The 18125-nt window shown below is 53.9% G+C and overlaps 1 protein-coding gene across 3 annotated transcripts in view; it reads left to right on the forward strand.

The window, feature by feature from the left end:
* RNF220 (ring finger protein 220) overlaps window positions 1-18125 on the forward strand; it is a 229157-nt gene that overhangs the window by 129413 nt on the left and 81619 nt on the right. For all 3 annotated transcript variants that reach the window (XM_040610517.1, XM_040610516.1, XM_040610518.1), the window contains one exon: window positions 10544-10673. In XM_040610517.1, coding sequence (XP_040466451.1) covers window positions 10544-10673 — 130 coding nt within the window. The remainder of the gene's footprint in view (window positions 1-10543; window positions 10674-18125) is intronic.

Genomic DNA, 18125 nt, shown 5'->3' on the forward strand with positions numbered 1-18125 from the left:
CCGGACGCTGACCCTAGCGTGCCGGCGAAGTATGTGTGAAGAGTGAGGTGGCATCAGGCTACTGACACAAATCACGCTAAAAATGCCAAATAGCTGCGTTTACATGCATTCACAACCCGAGGGTCGTGCTCTTGCCATAAAAAGGAAGATGAACCCCGGCGAGATGGGAGCGATGTTCCCAAGGATGCCTCTGGGAGGGAAAGATCAAGAACCATTGCTCATAATGGCCTCAGATGCTAAAACAGTCAAAATAATAACGGGGGGGAGGATGCTGGAGGAGCGAGATGCCGCCAGGGGAGCCATGTGATGAGTGCCCATCACGGGCTGGTGCCTCTGCCTGGTGACACCCCAGCGTGCCCATTGTCCCCGGGATGAAGGGGAGCCATGTGATGAGTGCCCATCATGGGCTGGTGCCTCTGCCTGGTGACACCCCAGCGTGCCCATTGTCCCCGGGATGTTGCAGGTCTTCGGTGTGCATATCCCAGCATCCAGCCCCCTTTTAAATCCCAGCAGATCTGTTGTGTGGGTGGAAATGGCCGGGACAAGCTCTCAGAAGACACAGAAGGGAAAATATTTTCTTTCTCTCCGGCATTATTTTTTACTCTCTTTGTTTTCCTTTCTACCATTCTTTTGCCATCTCACAGCTCTCTAAATTCATGGGAGCTCTTCCTCAAGGTGAAATGAAGGCTTTGGGCTGCATTTGGTGGTGCCGGTGGAGGGGGGGATGAGGGTCAGGGAGGGTTAAGCAGGGAGGGGGCAGTGCAACAAGGCAGCCTGATCTAGTGATTAAACAAAGGGATTCAGCCAACATGTGTAAAATTAAGTGATCAAGAGTTGATTACAGAGTGCATTGATTGTGTACTGATGGATTAAACAGAGTCGTGCTCGGGATGCGATTTTCCGAGCTGGGCACGGAGAGCACAGGCAATCGACGTGTTGGCCAGAAGAACCCGCTTCTCCCAATCCCTGGCTTTTATACATTCTCTGGATAAATCTGCAGAGAGGCCCGTGGAATTATAATCGATTATCCATTTCTCAAAGTCACTTAAGGGCCCTGAGCTACAAGCTAAAGTGCCGGTGCTGCGAAGAGGCATTGGGTATGCGCCGGCATGTGCAGGTGCTGGCGCGAGGGGAAAATGTGGCAATGACCCTGCGTGCTGCAAGCTGATGAATCTATTTTCTTGTAGGAAATAGTTTTGACAGTTCAATATCTGTGTTTTCGCTATATGCCCCACACACCCCCAAGGGAGGAGAGGAGAGGAGCTGGAAAGTGGGGAGGAGGGAGTGGGTGGGAGGCAGGGAAAGACTCTGCCCCATCACCCCTTCAAATTATAGGCGTATCAGTATATCACCAACTTAACAGGCTGCCCTCCAAGTCAAGGGCATGGGAGCAGCATGGCTGCCTGTGAGCATCTGCTGCAGGCGCAGGATGGGGCTGGAGCCCCTCTCAGGGTGCCTCACTGGGCTGCGGGGGGACCGACAGCAAGTCCCTGGCCCACTGGCAGTGGGGTGGTCCCCGGGCTCTCATTGCACTGCCAATGGTGAAGGCAGAGTCCCATTTCCAGGCTGATTCTGTCTCTCAGGATGTGGCCAGACCCTTTAGCGAGGACTCAGAGGAGCAGGAGGACAGGGCATTCGAGAGCTGAGCAGATACAGTCTGGTGCAGGATTGTCCTGCAGGTTTTGCGGGGAGATGGGATGTGTGACAGTGAAAAGAGGCCAGGAGGGAAAAGCCCCTCCAGCGCTCCCCCAGCCCCTGTGCAGGGCTGTCGCTCCCACTCATGACTGCATCCAAGTTTCTGGTATGAATGAAGCAATCTGGGCATGGCGCAGAGTCCAAAAGTGTCTAGGACATCAGACCTCTTTTATGGGCTCCCAGCCAGACACGGGGATGTTCCTGTGAAACTCCCACCTTCTCTAGTTCCCACTGCTGTTATTTTTTGGCAGCTAAAGAAGGTATTTTGCTCCAGGTCTTTCCATCCCAAGAGTGGATGCAGAGCATGGATAATCAAGGCCCGCTTTGGCAACGCAGCCACACAGCTCCTTGTCTCTGCTCTCTCCCACTGGGTCAGCAGGAACCCCAGCTCGGGGCGCTGGTTCCACAAGGGACAAAAAGTGACCCTTGTAACAGCAAACGGGGCCAGAGGCCAGGCCCGCTGGTGAATGTCACCTGGCTGCCAGCCCTGGATGCACAGCCAGGTGGCCAAGGTGGAGGAGGAAGAGGGACGGTGAGGAGGCAGAGCCATTCCCACACTCAGTCCAGCCACGACTGCATACGCGGCGCAGGCAGCAAGAGGAGCCCTGGGGTCTCCTGCCTGGCTGCCTGCCTGCTGGGAAGTGTGCGGGTCCCAGTGCCTCGTTTTGCAAGCTCTGCTGAGGAAGGACTGGCTGTGGGCCACAGAGTTTGCAGAATTGCAGGCATGGTCCCTGGATCCCACTGGCCCTTGGTGGTTTGTCCATAGCCTGGCCAGTCTTGGCTGCGTGGCATGACAAGACCCATGGGATGGAGGGCAGCTCAAGGTTGGGGGGGAAGGAGGTGCACCATGCTCCAGGACATCCCCCAGGCTGGAGGGACAGAGTTGTAGGATTCCCCCAGGAGCATTTCTGCTGTGCCATGTTTGCTGAAGCCAGGGATCCCACTGGTGCTGGGGAAACTCAGCTGCTCCCCAAGACTTGTGTGTTTTGGAGACAAGGCTTGGAGGAGGCTCCAGTTTCACTGCCAGGGCAGAGGGCAGGTGGCAGCAGGAAGGTCCAGCTCTGTGGTCCTGAGCTTGCCCAGACTCATACCAGCACTCACCAGAGAAGCTGGAGCAGAAAAGGGATCATCTGTCTCTGCCCCTGTCCCCGCTGTCCCAGTCTGGTCCATCTCCAGCCCAGCACAGGCCGTGGCCAGGCACTAACATGTTTCCTCAGGGAAGCCAGCATGGGCAGCCTGCCCGGCCAGGAGCTGCGGGAAAGGAGGGCAGGGAAAGAAGCAGCGCAGCTGCTTGGCTTGCTGTCGGTGTTTCTTTATTTTTCTCTTGTGAAGCCCAGGGAGGCATTTCTGCTCTGCTCTACAGACCCACATGGAGCCCAGAGCAGCACCGTGGGCAGACGGGACCGCAGCCCATCCCAGCCCTCCTCTTGCCCTCTCCCTTCCAGGTCCCTGTCACGCTCTCCTTTTCCAGCTCTCCCAGCGGCCCGCGGCCCTCTCATCGAGGATTCATTGTCTTGTCAGCCTCTAGTTAGCCAGCATGCGTGTGAATCATAAATTACCCCGCCCGGGCCTCTGCTATGCTTCAGCACAGACAAAAAAATTGCACTCCATCACCGTGTCTCCCGGCTTTTAGTGGTATTGATCAATGCTGCTCCCTTCCCGCCCCCCCCCCTTTTCATTTTAACCGAGCCGGTTAAGTGCAGTATCTTATTTTGTGCTGGGACAAATGAAAAGAATATTAGCAAGGGCTGAAATATATCTCTTTTTTATCTCTCTGCTACTTTTTTATTGAATCTTTCTGAGTAGGTGGCTTTCCGCAGGATGACAGCCTCATGACAGGCTCCTCATTAGAGCCGAGACAGTAATTGTGATGCATTTCCCTGCGCGGCCTTTTCACTTCTCCCCCCCTCCTGCCTTTCCTCCTCTCTCCTTTTCCCCTGATTTGTAAAGTGATTGGATGTACAGACTCACTCAGTTTCTTAAATTATTGCCCAGCTCAATCCATCTTCCTCTGCCCCGCACCGGGTAGCCATGATCTCCACAGATGGAGAGCCAGGACCAGGATCACGAGTGGTGGGTTTGGATGCTCAGGGACGCTCCTCTCCTCTCCTCACTGCCAGGCTGCCACCCACCATGAGAAATGTGTTGCTGGACCCAACGGGACATGCAACAGCCTCCAAAGAGCCCAGGGTGCTGGGTGAACATGCATTTTTACTGAGCAGCCCATGGGATCACCCCAACTGGAGTTAGCTGTGTGGCAGTGACACCACACCAGTTTACCAGTCCTCTCCAGTGTCAGCTTGCCTGGACAGGCAGCTACAAGAGCAACTCTTTTCCTTGGAAGGAAATGAATATTTCAGCAAGCTTTTCTGCCTTAGATCCCTCTGTAGTTTTTAGCCTCAGGAGAAACAAGTGTATTTTCTAAGCTGCTTGGCAGCCTGTGCACCTTAGCAGGGAGCAGTGCTGGGGATCAGGCTGTTGGCAGGGATGCAGGGGGCTGAATTCAGCTCTTTGCTGTGCCCCACATTGCTCATGAGGTTGTAGAGGTCCCTCAGTCCGTCTGTGCCTCTGTTTTATACACCCCAGCTGCATGAAACCAGCTGTCATCCACCCCTGTGCCCCTCTCTGCCAGACTGAAGGCAGGGGTGGCCCCGTGTCATGTCCAGCACAGTCTGAGCCCAGCTTCTGCTGGTGCCCTGGAGCAGCTTTGCGCTGTGATGCAAGAGTAGAGAAGTGACTCCTCAAAAGTATTTTCTTATATGAAAAGCCACTTTTCCAGACCTCTGCTCCCTTCCTGCCTGCACAGACCTCCAAAAAGCATGTGCTCCAGGGAAGAGCAGATCTGCTTGATGCAGGGTGATTCCTCAGTGATCAGGATGCACTCACTGCACTGTGGGGTGTTTGCAGAGTTAGGTCGTGCTGTGGATGCTGTTACAGCCAGACACTGAACACAGCCACGGCACACGAACCTGGAGTTACCTCACTGCTCATCACTGTCGCTGGTGCTTGGCTCTCCGCCGCCCTGTGCAGAGCAAATGCAGGAGGGGCTGGATCCAAGGCACCTGGACCTGGGCAGCAAGCTGAGGTCTGCATCCCACACATCCAAGGTCTGCATCCCACACAGCCAAGGTGTGCATCCCACAGCCAGCCAGGAGTCCAAGGGAGAGGAAGGGTTTGCTGGAAGGAATGGGACATGCCCTGACCTCAAGCCACCCCCATGTGCAGGTTTTTGGAGACCACGCACCTTTTGGCTCCAGTCAAAACCAGCAGGATCCAAGGTGGCACCTAGCAGGCAGGATGCAATCCCATGGGGATGGCACTGGGAGCACACCAGTAAATAACAGGGAGGTGGTAGAGCGATGAGCAACTTTTTTCTTGCTCCCTCACTTTACTACCAAATACTATTTGCCTCTGTTGTTATTCTGGGGTGCTCTGCACTGACACCTGAACCATCTCCACCTTCCTCACCCCACCGCTGTCATTGTCCCCTGTCTGTGGTGCAGCCCCTTGGCTGTCACTTACTGTCAGGGCTCTGCAAGCCTCACTGGCTGCAGCGCGGGCTCACCAGGAGAAGAGTGAGCATTTGGCTATTTCCAAGCTAATATGGGGCTTTCTTTGAATTATTGTTTTTTGAGCTGGAAGGAAAGGAGGCTTGTCACACAAGATATCTGCTATCAGTACACAAATAACAGCAAGCCCATCATCGAATGGAAAATAATCGCCGCGGAAACTGAGTTGTGGGGGAGCCGGGAGGGATTATTACAGGCACTGGCAGTGGTGATGCTGTCAAGGAGCCTGTGTCAGCACTTCCATTACCACCCACCTGGTTTCAGCGCAGCCCCCAAAGCGGTGCGCGGGGCCGCGGGGCCCCAGCACGGGGTCATTTCTATTCAGAAGAGTTTCAGATCAACTGGCTTTGATTGGGTTTAAATGATGGAGTGTTTAAGAGGGAGAGAGAGGAAATAGGAGGGTGAGATGGAGGGAGGCATCTCAGAGGAGGGGGAGTTTGGTACTCAGAGAAGTGGAAAACAGTTTGAGTAGGAGACATCGAGTGTTGGGAGAGAAGAGCTCGTCCTCCTGGGGACAAGTTTCAGAGGGCTGTGAGGAAGGACGGTGTGGAGACGTGATCCGAAAAGTGGGCAGATGCCCTGGGGTCTGCCCAACGAAGGGCTGTTATGAAAGAGCAAATGCATCCCCAGCAGGGAACATGTCTCCATCAGTGCTCCTGACCCGCTGCCACCACCTGTGTCACCCATGGTGGCAGTCCCTGGGGAGGCACCTGGCTGTGCAATAAGCCATCAGTGGAGCTAAGCAATTGTATTATAAACAATTGATTTCATTCATTTGGCAATTTGCTGAGCTCCTGGACAGAGTGAGCCCTCATGCCTTGTAAACTTTGCTCATTCAGAGTGGCTAGGGAGCATCACTTACTCCGTGCTGTGTAATGACAAGGGGCTGTATACATCACGTGCTGTTGGTGGGCTTTTTCTCTCATGTAAATGTTCTCCAAAACAGCATTCCCTGTCCTGTTTATGAGGAGAAAGCTGTCTTCCAAGTGACTAAGTCCTGGTCTACAAATGCCTCACAGGGCTGTCAGCCCTGTGTGCTGGGGCACAGACGCAGGGTGGGAGTGAGGATGGCTTCATGCCTTCATGCCTGTTCAGTGCCACACTTGCATCCCCGGTACCTCAGCCCAGCTCCCAGCCTGGAGCCCTGATCCCGTTAGCAATACCTTTGCGGTGAACCAGGCCTGACTCAGAGGACTCAGGGGAATTATGTTGGATCCATATCAGTGTGACTGAGGGCTGGATCTGGCCCTCTGTCCCCAGCAGGATCAGGAGGGTTCGGTTCAGTCCCCACCTGAGCTGGGATTCGTTTGCAGATGCCCTCTGACGGAGCCCATGGATAAATTCCTCCGTGCAGGGGTGCGTCTGTGCATCCAGCCCTCTGCTTTCAGAGCAGGAAATATTTGGTTTCAACACTTGGAGTTAAACATTTCCGCGGAGCCCAGGAGACCATGCAAACAGCGGGAGCACCAAGGTTCTGCCTTTTCATCTTTCTGGCACTGGTGAGCAGGGGGTCGGCAGCAGGGGAAGCACGGGCAGAGCCGAGGAGGGTAAACACTGGAGCTGAGCCTGCTGAGCAACCAGAGAGCGAAGGGGAGAGAGAGGGGCAAAGAAAACAAAAACACAGCTGCCAAAAAACAAAAGCCTGAAAAGAGCCATTCAGGGTCTCCCAGGAGTAGGTTTGGCACAGGACAGGGAGGGAAGAGCAGGGAGCACTCACTGCTGGGGCAGACACAGGTCCAGCCCACTCGGGAATATGCTGGCTTCATTTTGGCCTGGACAGACCAATCTCCTGTGCTCCCTTGAGCAGGGTAAGCACCTACACCCCAGTGCGGTCCAGCTGCACACACAGTGCAGGACCCTTTGCTTTTTCATGGGTACCAGGATGTCCCTGCTCTGGAAAGTGAAGGCGGGATGTATGCACGTCCCTCCACCTTGCATTCACAAACAAAACCCAAGGATTCACAGCGCCCATCCTCTCCCTCCCCACAACCCAACAGCCCATGCCACGGAGCTGGGCACTGCTGCCTGGCATGAGCCACCACAGCGTGGGCGTGCACCAGGCTCTGGGGCACACTGCAGATGTGGATGCCGCTGATCTGGGGAGACGCAGCCTGGTGGCAGCCTCTTGTGGCACTGCAGGCGTGCGGTGGGTCTCACAGACCTGGGGAGGCTTGCGTAGGTGTCCTGCTGGCATGGGAGATGATCCCTCCCTTCTGCCTGTCACTTGCGCTTAGCCCTGCTCCTGCAAAAACACAGTTGTCAGCCCCTTGGGCCAGGAGCTGGGGCTTCTTCTGTCTCCTGCTTTGCAATCTGTACATCAGGGACTTGGCTGCATGTCCAGGTCCCTGTTCTCCTGCCCCTCTGGAAGCCCTTGCTTCAGTGCAAGCACCAGCCTCCCGCACTCACTGGAGCAAGGGGATCATCCCTGGCTGACACAGGGATGTGGGGTGACAGCTGTCACATCCTTCCTTAGCACGAATTCGTCACTGTATCGTTAATGTAGCTGGTGGGTAAAGCTATTGCTGCTCATTTCTCCTGCTGGCCTGGGCTGGGGTTGGGAGTGGCCGTGGAAGGCAGCAAGGCTCCTTCCCATGGCCCGAGATCCCTCCTGGTTGCCCCGGCTGTTGAAAATCAAAGTCACCTCTGCTTAGAAACATGCACCCCATGGAAGAGCCCTGGAAAACAAGCAGGGAGCAAGGAGCTGCACATGCAGGAGGTTAAAAAGCCACCAGCCTGGTGCGACAGAGCTGGTCCTCAGGAGGGACCCCAGCTGCACCTCCTGGTCCGAGGCTGCTTATCCCAGTGCTGCAGTCCAGGACACTCCATCACCTACCCCAGCAAACAAACCCCACTGGGATCCCCAGAAAGCAGAGACCCAGGGATGCTCAACCTACGGTTCACCCTCCGGTGCTGCTGAGATCACCCCTGCCCCACCAGCCCAAGATGTGGGTGGCAGACGAGGGGGGCTCACGGGCCCCACGGTGATGGTCTGGGCTAGGGATGCCCCCCCGAGTGGGGATGCGGTGTGGTAGGGCGGAGGGCAGCCTGTTTACCCCTCCATCTGCACACACCACAGCGGGGATCCAGCAGGATTTCCCGTCCGCTCAAAGGCTGCCTGTTTATTTTGGGAGGGAGACTCAGACAGCTCCATTGTTTTGCTGCGAAGTTGGGGTTATAAATAGCAGGTGGTCGGGGACGCTCCTGGACTATTTTGGGCCCCCACTACACAAAAGTGGAAAAGCTCCAAGAGGAAGGTGGAATTACTGAAATGCCGACCTTTCCCGCAAGGGTCAGCGGGAGCTGGTTTGGGTTTGGGTTGAGTTCTGGACATTACTTACGAGGCAAGGAGGAGAGAAGAAGATGTTCCCAGTTGCATGGGCTGCACACTGTGTCCTTCTCAGCAGAAGGGTGGTAGGGATGAGGAGCCAAGGCGCCTGGGGTCTCCTGGTGCTCTGCCTGGGAGCCACCAGGAGCAGCTCAAGTTCAGAGGAGAGACTGGCTGGGGTTTCCACCTGGTTCTGCAAATGGGAGAGTTGCCAGTGGACGGGGAAGCTGGGAAGGTAGGGGGTGCCCCATAGCACTGATCTGCCCCAACTTGCCCCTCGTGCCTCAGTTTCCCCCACCTCTTAAAGGGAGGCTGAAGAAAAGGGCAGGCGATGACCCAGCAACAGACCCGTTCCTGCCGGGCACGTACGCTGTGTCCTGCTAGAAGGCAAGGATGAGCCAAGGTGACTCACAAACTTATTTCAGACCCTTCCTCTCATTAAGTGCCTGCACCAGGCGGTTGTACAGTGAGCAGCAGGGACCTAGTAAAGGCACTCACACCGATATTTTATACTTTGAGAAGGTCTATTCCTTTAATGGGGATTCATTTAACTGGGCTCTGCCATCGTTAGGAGCCATAAAATGGCACCTTTTGGCTCCTGATTGGAAGGCCACGGTGCACGCAGCCCCCTCGTATCCAGTGCCGGCTGCTTTATTGTGCATTACTGCCTCTCACTCAGATTTAACCAATTTGATCCATGTCTAATACATAAATAAATAATCCAGCAGGAGGGTTCACATTAGATGACAACAGGCGGCTATAAAGCATGTTTCCCCCGGCTGGAGCCATCTGAGCCGGGCTCCGCACGCCCTCTCATGAGCAGAGCTGCTAATACAGCTGGGAGAGGGGGGCCTGGAGACCTGCGGGCTCCTCTGTTTTATTGAAACTTCATTGTTTGCTTTAGAGTTTTATTTTATGTTAAATAGACGCTGTATATTCCTTACAGAGGGGGTAATAAAGTTTCTGAGCTGGAGGAAATTGGCTTCGGAGCAGGGAGTGAACCAGGGAGATGTGGCTGGGCAGGGGAGCAGTGGGGAGGGTTTGGGTGAGGCTGGTGGGAGGCAGTGGGGGCTCATCCCCACTCAGGATCGGGGTCCACAGGTACCCCCAGATCTTGCCTAGGGATGATGCAGCCCCAGGAGGCTCAGGGCTCAGGTGGCTGAGGGATCCGGAGCTGCAGGTGGTGCAGGGAGGGTGAGGGGCCCCATCCCAGTGTGGGGGCAGGGTGAACAGTCCCTGGTGACCACTGAGACGGCCGTGCCGAGCATCCAGACCTGCTCCCTGCCATCCACAGCCTGGCACCATGGGGCATCCTCTGCCTCTGCGTCGTGTGCCCATGGAGAATCACTCTGCCCTTCGTGGGGGTCATCCTGACCCACCCGACTTCAGGAGTGCTGAGGAGGATGAAGGTGGCTCTTCTTAATTCATTGTTATTAGTTATTTCCCGGGGAGGTGGTGGAAACACCATCCCTGGAGGTGTTTAAAAAATGTGTAGATGCGGTGCTTAGGGGCATGGTTTAGTGATGGACTCGGCAGTCCTGGGTTAACGATGATCTCAAAGGTCTTTTGCAACCTAAAAGATTCTATGATACTAATGGGAACAGAGGGTAGTGCTGTCTCATCCATTTGCCTCAAGTCACACCATCTGCACGGCAAACTGGGGAAGCTGGGGTTGCACAGGGTTGCTCCCAAAATGTGACTGTTGTTGCTCTCGCCGTAAGACTGGAGGGCCCACAGCCAGGGCTGGAATGCTGTTGTGCCAGTTGCTGTCCCGCTGCAGAACAGAGCCAGTCCCTGCCCCAGGAGCATGCGATGGGGAGAGAAATGGGGCTATACTGGGATAAAGTCTTTTGGTTTCAGACCTCAATCAGGACATGGACCAGGGCAGAGCGCAGGCGATGCTGATGGCAGGTGGTCAGAGCTAAAGCTTTCTCCCCTCTTTTCCTCCCCACAGGCAAAAAGAAGGCGACTTTGTTTGACAGCCAGGCTCCGATCTGCCCTATCTGCCAGGTCCTCCTGCGCCCTGGCGAGTTGCAGGAACACATGGAGCAGGAGCTGGAGAAGCTCACCCAGCTGAACATCAGGTAAGCAGCTCCCTGGGATTCACCAGCATCCCTGGCTAGCCAGCCAGGCACCTGCAGAAGGCAGAGGAGATGGTGGTACCCACAGCTACCAGATAGAGGAGAGGTAGTGCTGGCCAGCAGGGCAGAAACATTTCCCTGGAGTTCACCACAATGGTAAAGCCAGGCAGAAATGCCTCTCAAAGGCCACGGACACCTCCTTCACTGGGGACATGTGTTGGGCTGAGCAACTCTCGCTGTGGCTCATGTCCCATGATGGAGCAGGCCTGCAGCAGCAGCAGCATGCACCACCCCTCGGCTGCCTTCAGCTCCCTTCTGGTTTCCCCAGCAGAGCAAAATCCTCTATTAAAATAAAAAAATAACAAAAATAATAGCATTTTAACTGCTAGCAGTTATTTAGGAAATGGCTGCAGTCAAGGGTTGGCAGATCCATGCCCCTGCCTTAATAAAACTCGGCAGCCTTGGAAAAAAGTGTGTTTATTTCAATTATTAATGAATTCCCTGGTCATTAAAAGGTGAGGAAAGGAATCAAACTGCCGACTAGAAGCAAAGTTACATCACCAGGTGGTAAGAGAGGAGGGGGAGCGTGTGTGTCAGTGTGTGTGTGTGTGCGCACCAGGGCAAGGGGGTGCACGTGGCTGTGCGTAGGGCAGAGGATGCAAGAAACCATCCCTGCCTGGCTTGGGTCTCCTTTGCAACTGAGCGATAGCCATTGCAGGTGAAGGAAGAAGGAGGGAGCTTTAGCCAGAGAAAAAGAGTCCTCCTCAGATGGGCCTGGGCTCCGATCTCCCAAATTTGGCACCCACAGCCTGAGGCTGAGGCTCGCATCCCCCATGCATTGCACAGGAAGGTGGAGCAGGGCGAGGGGGGCAGGAAACAGGCAGCCCATTTATCCCCTGCGACACCCAGTCCTCTTGTGAGCATAATTTATGGTGTAATTTGGGCTGCATCCAACTTAATAAAGGGCCACTGCAAATTAGTGAACAGGTTTAAATGAACAGAAGCAATTAGTGCTCGGAGGAGCCCATCAAAGAAGTTGGGCCAATATCAGAGTGAAACTGAAACCGCAAGCCAGGAGCGGAGGCTGGCTGGCGCGAGGCAGTGATGGGAAGGTGGCGTTTAATGGGAAAGGAAAGGAAACCCTAAATCATAAAGCATGACAAGGGCCATTGTGGGCCAGCTGACAAATGAAAAAGAATGGCATTATTCCTTTAAATAACAGCAGCAGTTTGAGAGGAGACAGCTCTCCCCAGCTTGCCCTCGCTTCCCTGGCCCGCTCCGCTCGGCCATGCAGGCGGCAAAGAAGAATCAGAGGTCTTTATTAATTATTAAATAACGACTCCCTCTGCAGCGTGATAGATAACGTTCAATCTAGTCGATGGATTCAGGCGATGGAGTCTAATCTGTAACACAGCGGCTCTGCACAGGGACGGTCTCTCCCAGTCCCGGAGGGGAGCGATGCAGGGGCCAGGGCAGGCAGGGTGGGAAGGGCAGGCAGGGCAGGCAGGGCAGGCAGGGTGGGCAGCAACAGTAGGCAGTGGGATGCGAGTGGGTCAAGGTCCTGGGTGCTGCCCGGCTCCAGCAGGGCGGCTCGGTCTAGCGGGTGGCTCCATCTCCCATTCCCCCACCTTTCCTGCCTGGAGGAGCCGGGAGCAAGAACACATCAACAAGAGGAGAGAGAAACTAATAATGATCTCAAATAACCCAATAAACATAAAAATAAAATGTAGGCCTATAAACGTGATGGGCACCGGCAGCCCTGGCCGCTCCCTGCCAATACCGACTTGTTACCGAAATGGCTGAGCAGCTGTTACTTATCAGTCTGATGGGGAGAAGCAAACTGGGGGGCTGCTTTCCAAGGGTCTTTTTTTTTTTTTTTTTTTTTTAATTTAAAGAGGATGCAGCCAATCATGGCTTGTGCTGTTAAGTTTTAATAAACCTTAATGATTTGCAACAAAATCATAAATTTCCAGTGCTTGGGGTTAGGAAGGCAGATCCCCTCCTGCCCGCTGAGCCTGCAGCACTGGAGACTTGGCGGGCGCCACATCAGCTCCTGCGGTGGCACCAGAGCTCCCCATGCCAGGATTCCCCACCGGGCTGTGTGGTGGGATGAGCCAGCTGAGATGCTGCTGTAGCGACAGATCAAGAGGAGGAGAGAGGCTGGTGGAGAAGCAAAGTGGAGGGGCTGCCCCACATCATCCTCTCCACCACGTATTGAGCTTTCAGGGGTCATGGGAGCAGGGAGCTCAGCATCGCTCAGAGGAGGGCAGAGGAAGGGAAGGAGCAAAAGGGATTCCTCCACGTGATCACAAGAGCTTCTTGGGGCTGAGCTACAAGGGAGCTGTAGGAGCCACCTGGATGACACAGTCCCCACTCACCAGGAGCCTGGGGTTGCAATCCACCCACACCAATGCACCCCTTGCTCAGCTGGTGGGGGTGGGGTTTGCTATCCCTCGGGGACAGGGACAGCCCTTCTTCCCCATGGGCAGTGCCAATGTGACTGTCATGGCTTCAGGGCAGGGACATCTCAAAACCTACCCATCTGAAGCATCACATGGCAAGGCAGGAGGAGCCATGCTGAGTCACAGGGCAGCACCCACCTGTGCCAAGCATGCCCAGGGGATGGATGCTGGCCGTCAACATCATTAACAACATCACCGCCTGAGCATCATTCAGGAGGAACCAACCCCGGTGCAGAGTCAAGCTTTTCCTTGAAAAAACAGACTTGAGCGGGAATAAGGAACCCAAGTTTCTAGCTCTGTTGCCTTCTTGGTGTGTCCAGTCTCGCAAAGCACAGGGAGAGACCTGCTTGTGCTCGCCCCACGGCTCCTCCACCTCGTGTGGGTCTGGCCGAGCCCCGCGCACGGCTCCGTGCAGTGAGGCAAGGCTCTCTGAATGCAAATTTCATTTCTGAGCCACTGGCGCTGTTTCAAGAGCCGGCAGCCTCTGAGCCCTTCTCGGTGTTACATATGTAACAGCCTCATTGAACTTGACATGTCAAATTCAGGCCATTTGTGCAAAATCTCCCTTTAATAATACCGTTTCATTTCGCTCAAATGAGACTTGAATGCATGTAAAATGGAAAAGGATATTTAAGCGCTAACATTAGGCAGATGTCTTGCCAGAGGCCGATTGAATATATGAGATTTTGAAGTGCTTAACACGTTTTCGGTGCTCCCTCTTAGAATATGTCACCTGGCTTTCTTTTTTTCCCCCTCCTTTCTTCCCTCCTCCCCCTCTTTAAGTGAAGGGTATAAATTGAAAGAAAACAAAACTACAAGCCTTGGTTTTATGGGGTTTAACTCTTGCCAGGCAAGACCGTTGGTATTCCTCTTCCAAAGAGAAATTACCTAGTAGCTCACCTTTGCAGAGCACAAGCACAAAGCAGCAGAGAGCGGGAGGTGGGTGAGCGGTGGCCCCACGGTGCTCTGCAGAAGGGATGTGCTCCTTGCTCTGCATGTACAGCTCGGAGAGCAAAATGTGCCAGTCCCCAGCTGAGCACCTAAATGCCACCAAGGCAAAAATAAGAAATAATAACAGCGACCCTCTGTGTACACCAGTGCCCTGTGCCCCAGCCAGGCTAGTCACTGCAGAATACATGAATATTCCTGGCTTGTGCGCATGAAGCTTATCTGTGCACTAGATGTAGGTCTCCTACCCTCACTCAATTCATATTCACTTGTTTGACACCTTTCCGTATTAGAAGCTTGCAATAAAGCACACTGAAATGTGAGGCTCTTTCTGGAGTTGTCAATAGCCCCAGCTCCAAGCTTCGGCTAGTGCTTCAGCTGCAGACGCGCTGCCCGAGCCCAGGGCCACCCGGGGAGTGCACAGGGTGCGAGAGCAGCACCCGTGGTTGTCCCTCAGGACAGGCACGCACACACCCATCCCCATGTGCGTACCAGTGTGTGCACATACGCTGCATATGTCACTGCAGGTAGATACTATGAGTGGAGGTGGTGCTGCACAGGGGACCCTTAAACCCTGCCTGCTGCTCCCTGGGCAGTGATGGGAGAGGACAACCTGCTGACGGTGGGGGAGGCTGGGTGGAGAAGGGGCAGGCTCAAGGCTATGGTTTGAGTTTGAAGGGGGAGGGAAAATGAATCTGAGGACAGGAGAGGAGTAAAGGAGGCAGTAGGAGCTGTGGAGCCTGCCTCAGCTGGTGGTCCCTGATGGTTCCATGGTGCTTTCTAGAGTTTGGGGAAGAGGCACTTATTGGCCATTTAAAAAACTTTACAAAGTCATTACAAATATTACAGTTGCTGAGTCAAACACTTGAAGGTTGGGAATGTGCCTTTGGATGTAGTGTTTTTAATAACACGATGCTCTGTTCTTGAATATGCAGTAGTCATTTAAAAAATTTTATTTGGCAGGGGGCATTTTTATTTCCCTGTGTGATAGCTAGAAGATTCTTCACTGCATTACCAGCACCAAACCTATGCTTCAGAGCTGTGATTTCACCTCCCCAAAAGGATGAGGTGTATCATTATAGCTGGGGAATGGTCCAGAAGTTGGAGCAGTGAGTTGCACTGTGCCAGCTCTGTTCCTGCTTTTGCAGCTGAAGGACAGTGTGAGCCCAGACAGGACTATCTCAGCTCTTTCGCCTTATTTAAAGGGGGTTTTAAGCTTAGCAGATGTAGCCAGCAGTATCCTCATGCCATGCTGTAATATTACCTGTGCCTGTGCTATGGCATCCCAGAGCCGGGCATGGCAGCGCAACAGCTGCCTGGGGGGCTCGGCGGGCGCCTGCAGGGATGGGTGTGCTTGGGTGGGTGGGTGGGGGGTGATGCTGTTCTCACAGTGCCCCTTGGCTGCACACACTCTCCCCTTCTTCACTCGTCTTCCTTTCTTTCCTCCACACTGAATACTTGATCTGAGCGTATTTGTGTTTTAAAGCCCGTGCTTACCTGTTGACTGTTCCCAGCCTGGGCTAGAAGCTCCTGTTTCTCCTTGCCACTGTGGTGGGAGCATGGGGACACATCCCTGTGCACCCAGCATCCCAGGAGCTACTGATTCCCCCTAATGTCCCTTCTGGTGTGTCCAGGAATAATTTCTCTGATTATGAAGCATTTCCCAGAACACAGAGGGCACACGGGTCTTTCACCTTGGTGCAGCTGGGAAATGCTGTAGGCTGTTTTCTGGTGACCTCAAAGATGCTGTCACAAAGAGGAAACAAACAGCGTCAGGCAAAGGAGGGCAGAGCAAGGTGCAGTGGGAGGGCCCGTTTCAAAGCAGGTGAAGTGCCCAGATGGGGGATTTAGCTTGACTCTTGGATCCAGCTTTGATTCATGTCAGAGGAAAAGAGCCAACCATGGGGCTGTGGTGCTCCAGCTCCTGTAGCAGCTCTCAACGCACCTCTGCCCAGGCTTAAATCTTCCTTCGGCATCCCTCTGAAGCTTCCTCTCCCTCATTTGCACATGCGTTCTGTTCCTCTTGCTGTTCTTAATCCTCCCTCCTTTGGCAGCCAGGGTGGAAGCAGAAAATGCTGCCTCAGTTCCTGGCACTGCACTGAGCATCCTCACCCTGCTCGGGGCGGGGGGGGCTTCACCTCCTTTTTATGCAAAGAGACACAGCGGTAGCTCTCCTTGGGGGACAGAGGCAGCTCCAGGCCTGGTGGGATAATGAATAAGGAGGAAGCTGGCAATATAGCTACAACATGAAGGCTGTAGGACCTTGGGAGGTGGCCTGGTCACTCCAGGCAGAGTCACTGTCCTTGAGAAATGACTTCAGGCAGCTGGAGATGCATCCTGGATTTCACATCCTTTCACAGGTTTATTTCCCAGTGTTTCACGGTCTTTCTGATTAAACTCATCCCATGCTAACCCCCTGCCCAGAGTCTGCACCTGAGACTCCTGGTGATGGACGAGGAGAGAAGCACACCACCCCCATGGACCCTGCATGCCCAAATGCCAGAGGCTTTCTGTGTTGCTCCCGGTCAGGATAAGGACCCAGAACAAGTTATGGGAGGTGGCTCATACCCTGCTCCTGCTCAGGGAACCCTATGTTTAAATACAGCTGCTCCTTGCACTGCCCCAGCAAGGGTTTGCTTCATTGCAGTGGGATCTGCTGGGCGCTGTGTTGCCCCAAAGGGCTCTTGGAGGAGACCTTCTTGGGGCTGGTGTGGGTGGCTGCTCTGGGAAGGGCGAGCAGCTGTGCTGCCAGGCCCAGCAGGATAAATAGAGTGTGTAAAACCCGAATTAGCTCTGTTGTCATGTGTCAGACCAGGGTCATGGCTCTCGCCTCAGGTCTCCTTGATTTATGCCTGGGGACTTTAACTTGACGGCCAGGTACTTCCCCAGACTCCATGTGCAGCGAACACTGCAGGTCCCCCAGCCTCTGAAGGAGTGAGATTAGAGACGTTTCCGAGTGAGAAGGGTTTTTTTCCAAAGCTCCCTTGAAATACATGCAAAGTCCCTTCCTTGCATGTGGTAGACACCTGTGAGCGCTCCAGAGAGGGCAAGGAGCCCTGGCCAATGAGTAAGATTGCAACTGGGGGAAAGCAGGCACTGTAGCCTCCTGTTCCTCGACTTCTCTGTCTTTTTTTCTTCCTTCTTTTTCCCTCTTCTTTTTCCACCTTCTTCTTTTCCTTTCTTTCTTTCCTTTCTCCCCCTCTTCTTCCCCCTCCCTCCCTCTCTCCCCACCCCCCAATATCAAGGCGACATCTCCAAGCCAAGTACTTTTAATTTCGCCCGTGGCCCTTGCTGACACGGTGGATATGCACAGCAAGTTAAATTCCCGCCTGATCAATAAAGCAGAAGCAGTGTGTCCGACTGGTCGATATTTTTTTATCTGTCTTCAGCCCAGTCCTGCTGATGACAGCCCCCTGCGCTTCAGCAAAGGCACTCAAGGGCATCGGGCTTTGGCAACACAGCTCTTTTTTTTATTTAAATTAAAAAAAAAAAACCAGATGCCTAAAAAAAAAAAAAAGTTCATGGAGTTTGGCCTTTGCTTAATAATGTTTTATGATTTATCTTAATTTTTAATTGAAAAAAATTTGCGAATTAATTGATTTCTGGGACTTGCCAATTAACATTGTAATTGGGTGCATGATAAATTTCGAGGGAGCATCATTTTTCTCCCTCTCCCCCTTGTCACTGAGAAGGGGAATCACGAGGGCAGCTGCTTCCTATCCGTATGCCCCCCGCTCCTTCCCGAGGTGCCGCTGCCCTCCTCCCCTGTATCTTAAAGAAGGAACAAGAAAGCTAATAAAGTCATGTTATTAGAGTCTCACCAGAGGTGACCCCTCAAGGCATAAATCCAGGCCAAGGAGATAGTGGGGACAGGCACTATTAAGTGCCTGACAGTGCTTTGCGAGGCAGGACTGGGCACCTCCCCTGCAGCACCCTCTCCCCAGGCCAAGGCGAAGGCATCCAGCCAGCCCGCGACTCCCGCAGGCTTTCCCGGAGGGCTCTGGACCCTCTGAGGTGTTCAGCCAAGCAGTTCATTACCTGTGAT

This window comes from Falco naumanni, chromosome 11 (assembly GCF_017639655.2).
Source record: "Falco naumanni isolate bFalNau1 chromosome 11, bFalNau1.pat, whole genome shotgun sequence".
Lineage (NCBI taxonomy): Eukaryota > Metazoa > Chordata > Aves > Falconiformes > Falconidae > Falco > Falco naumanni.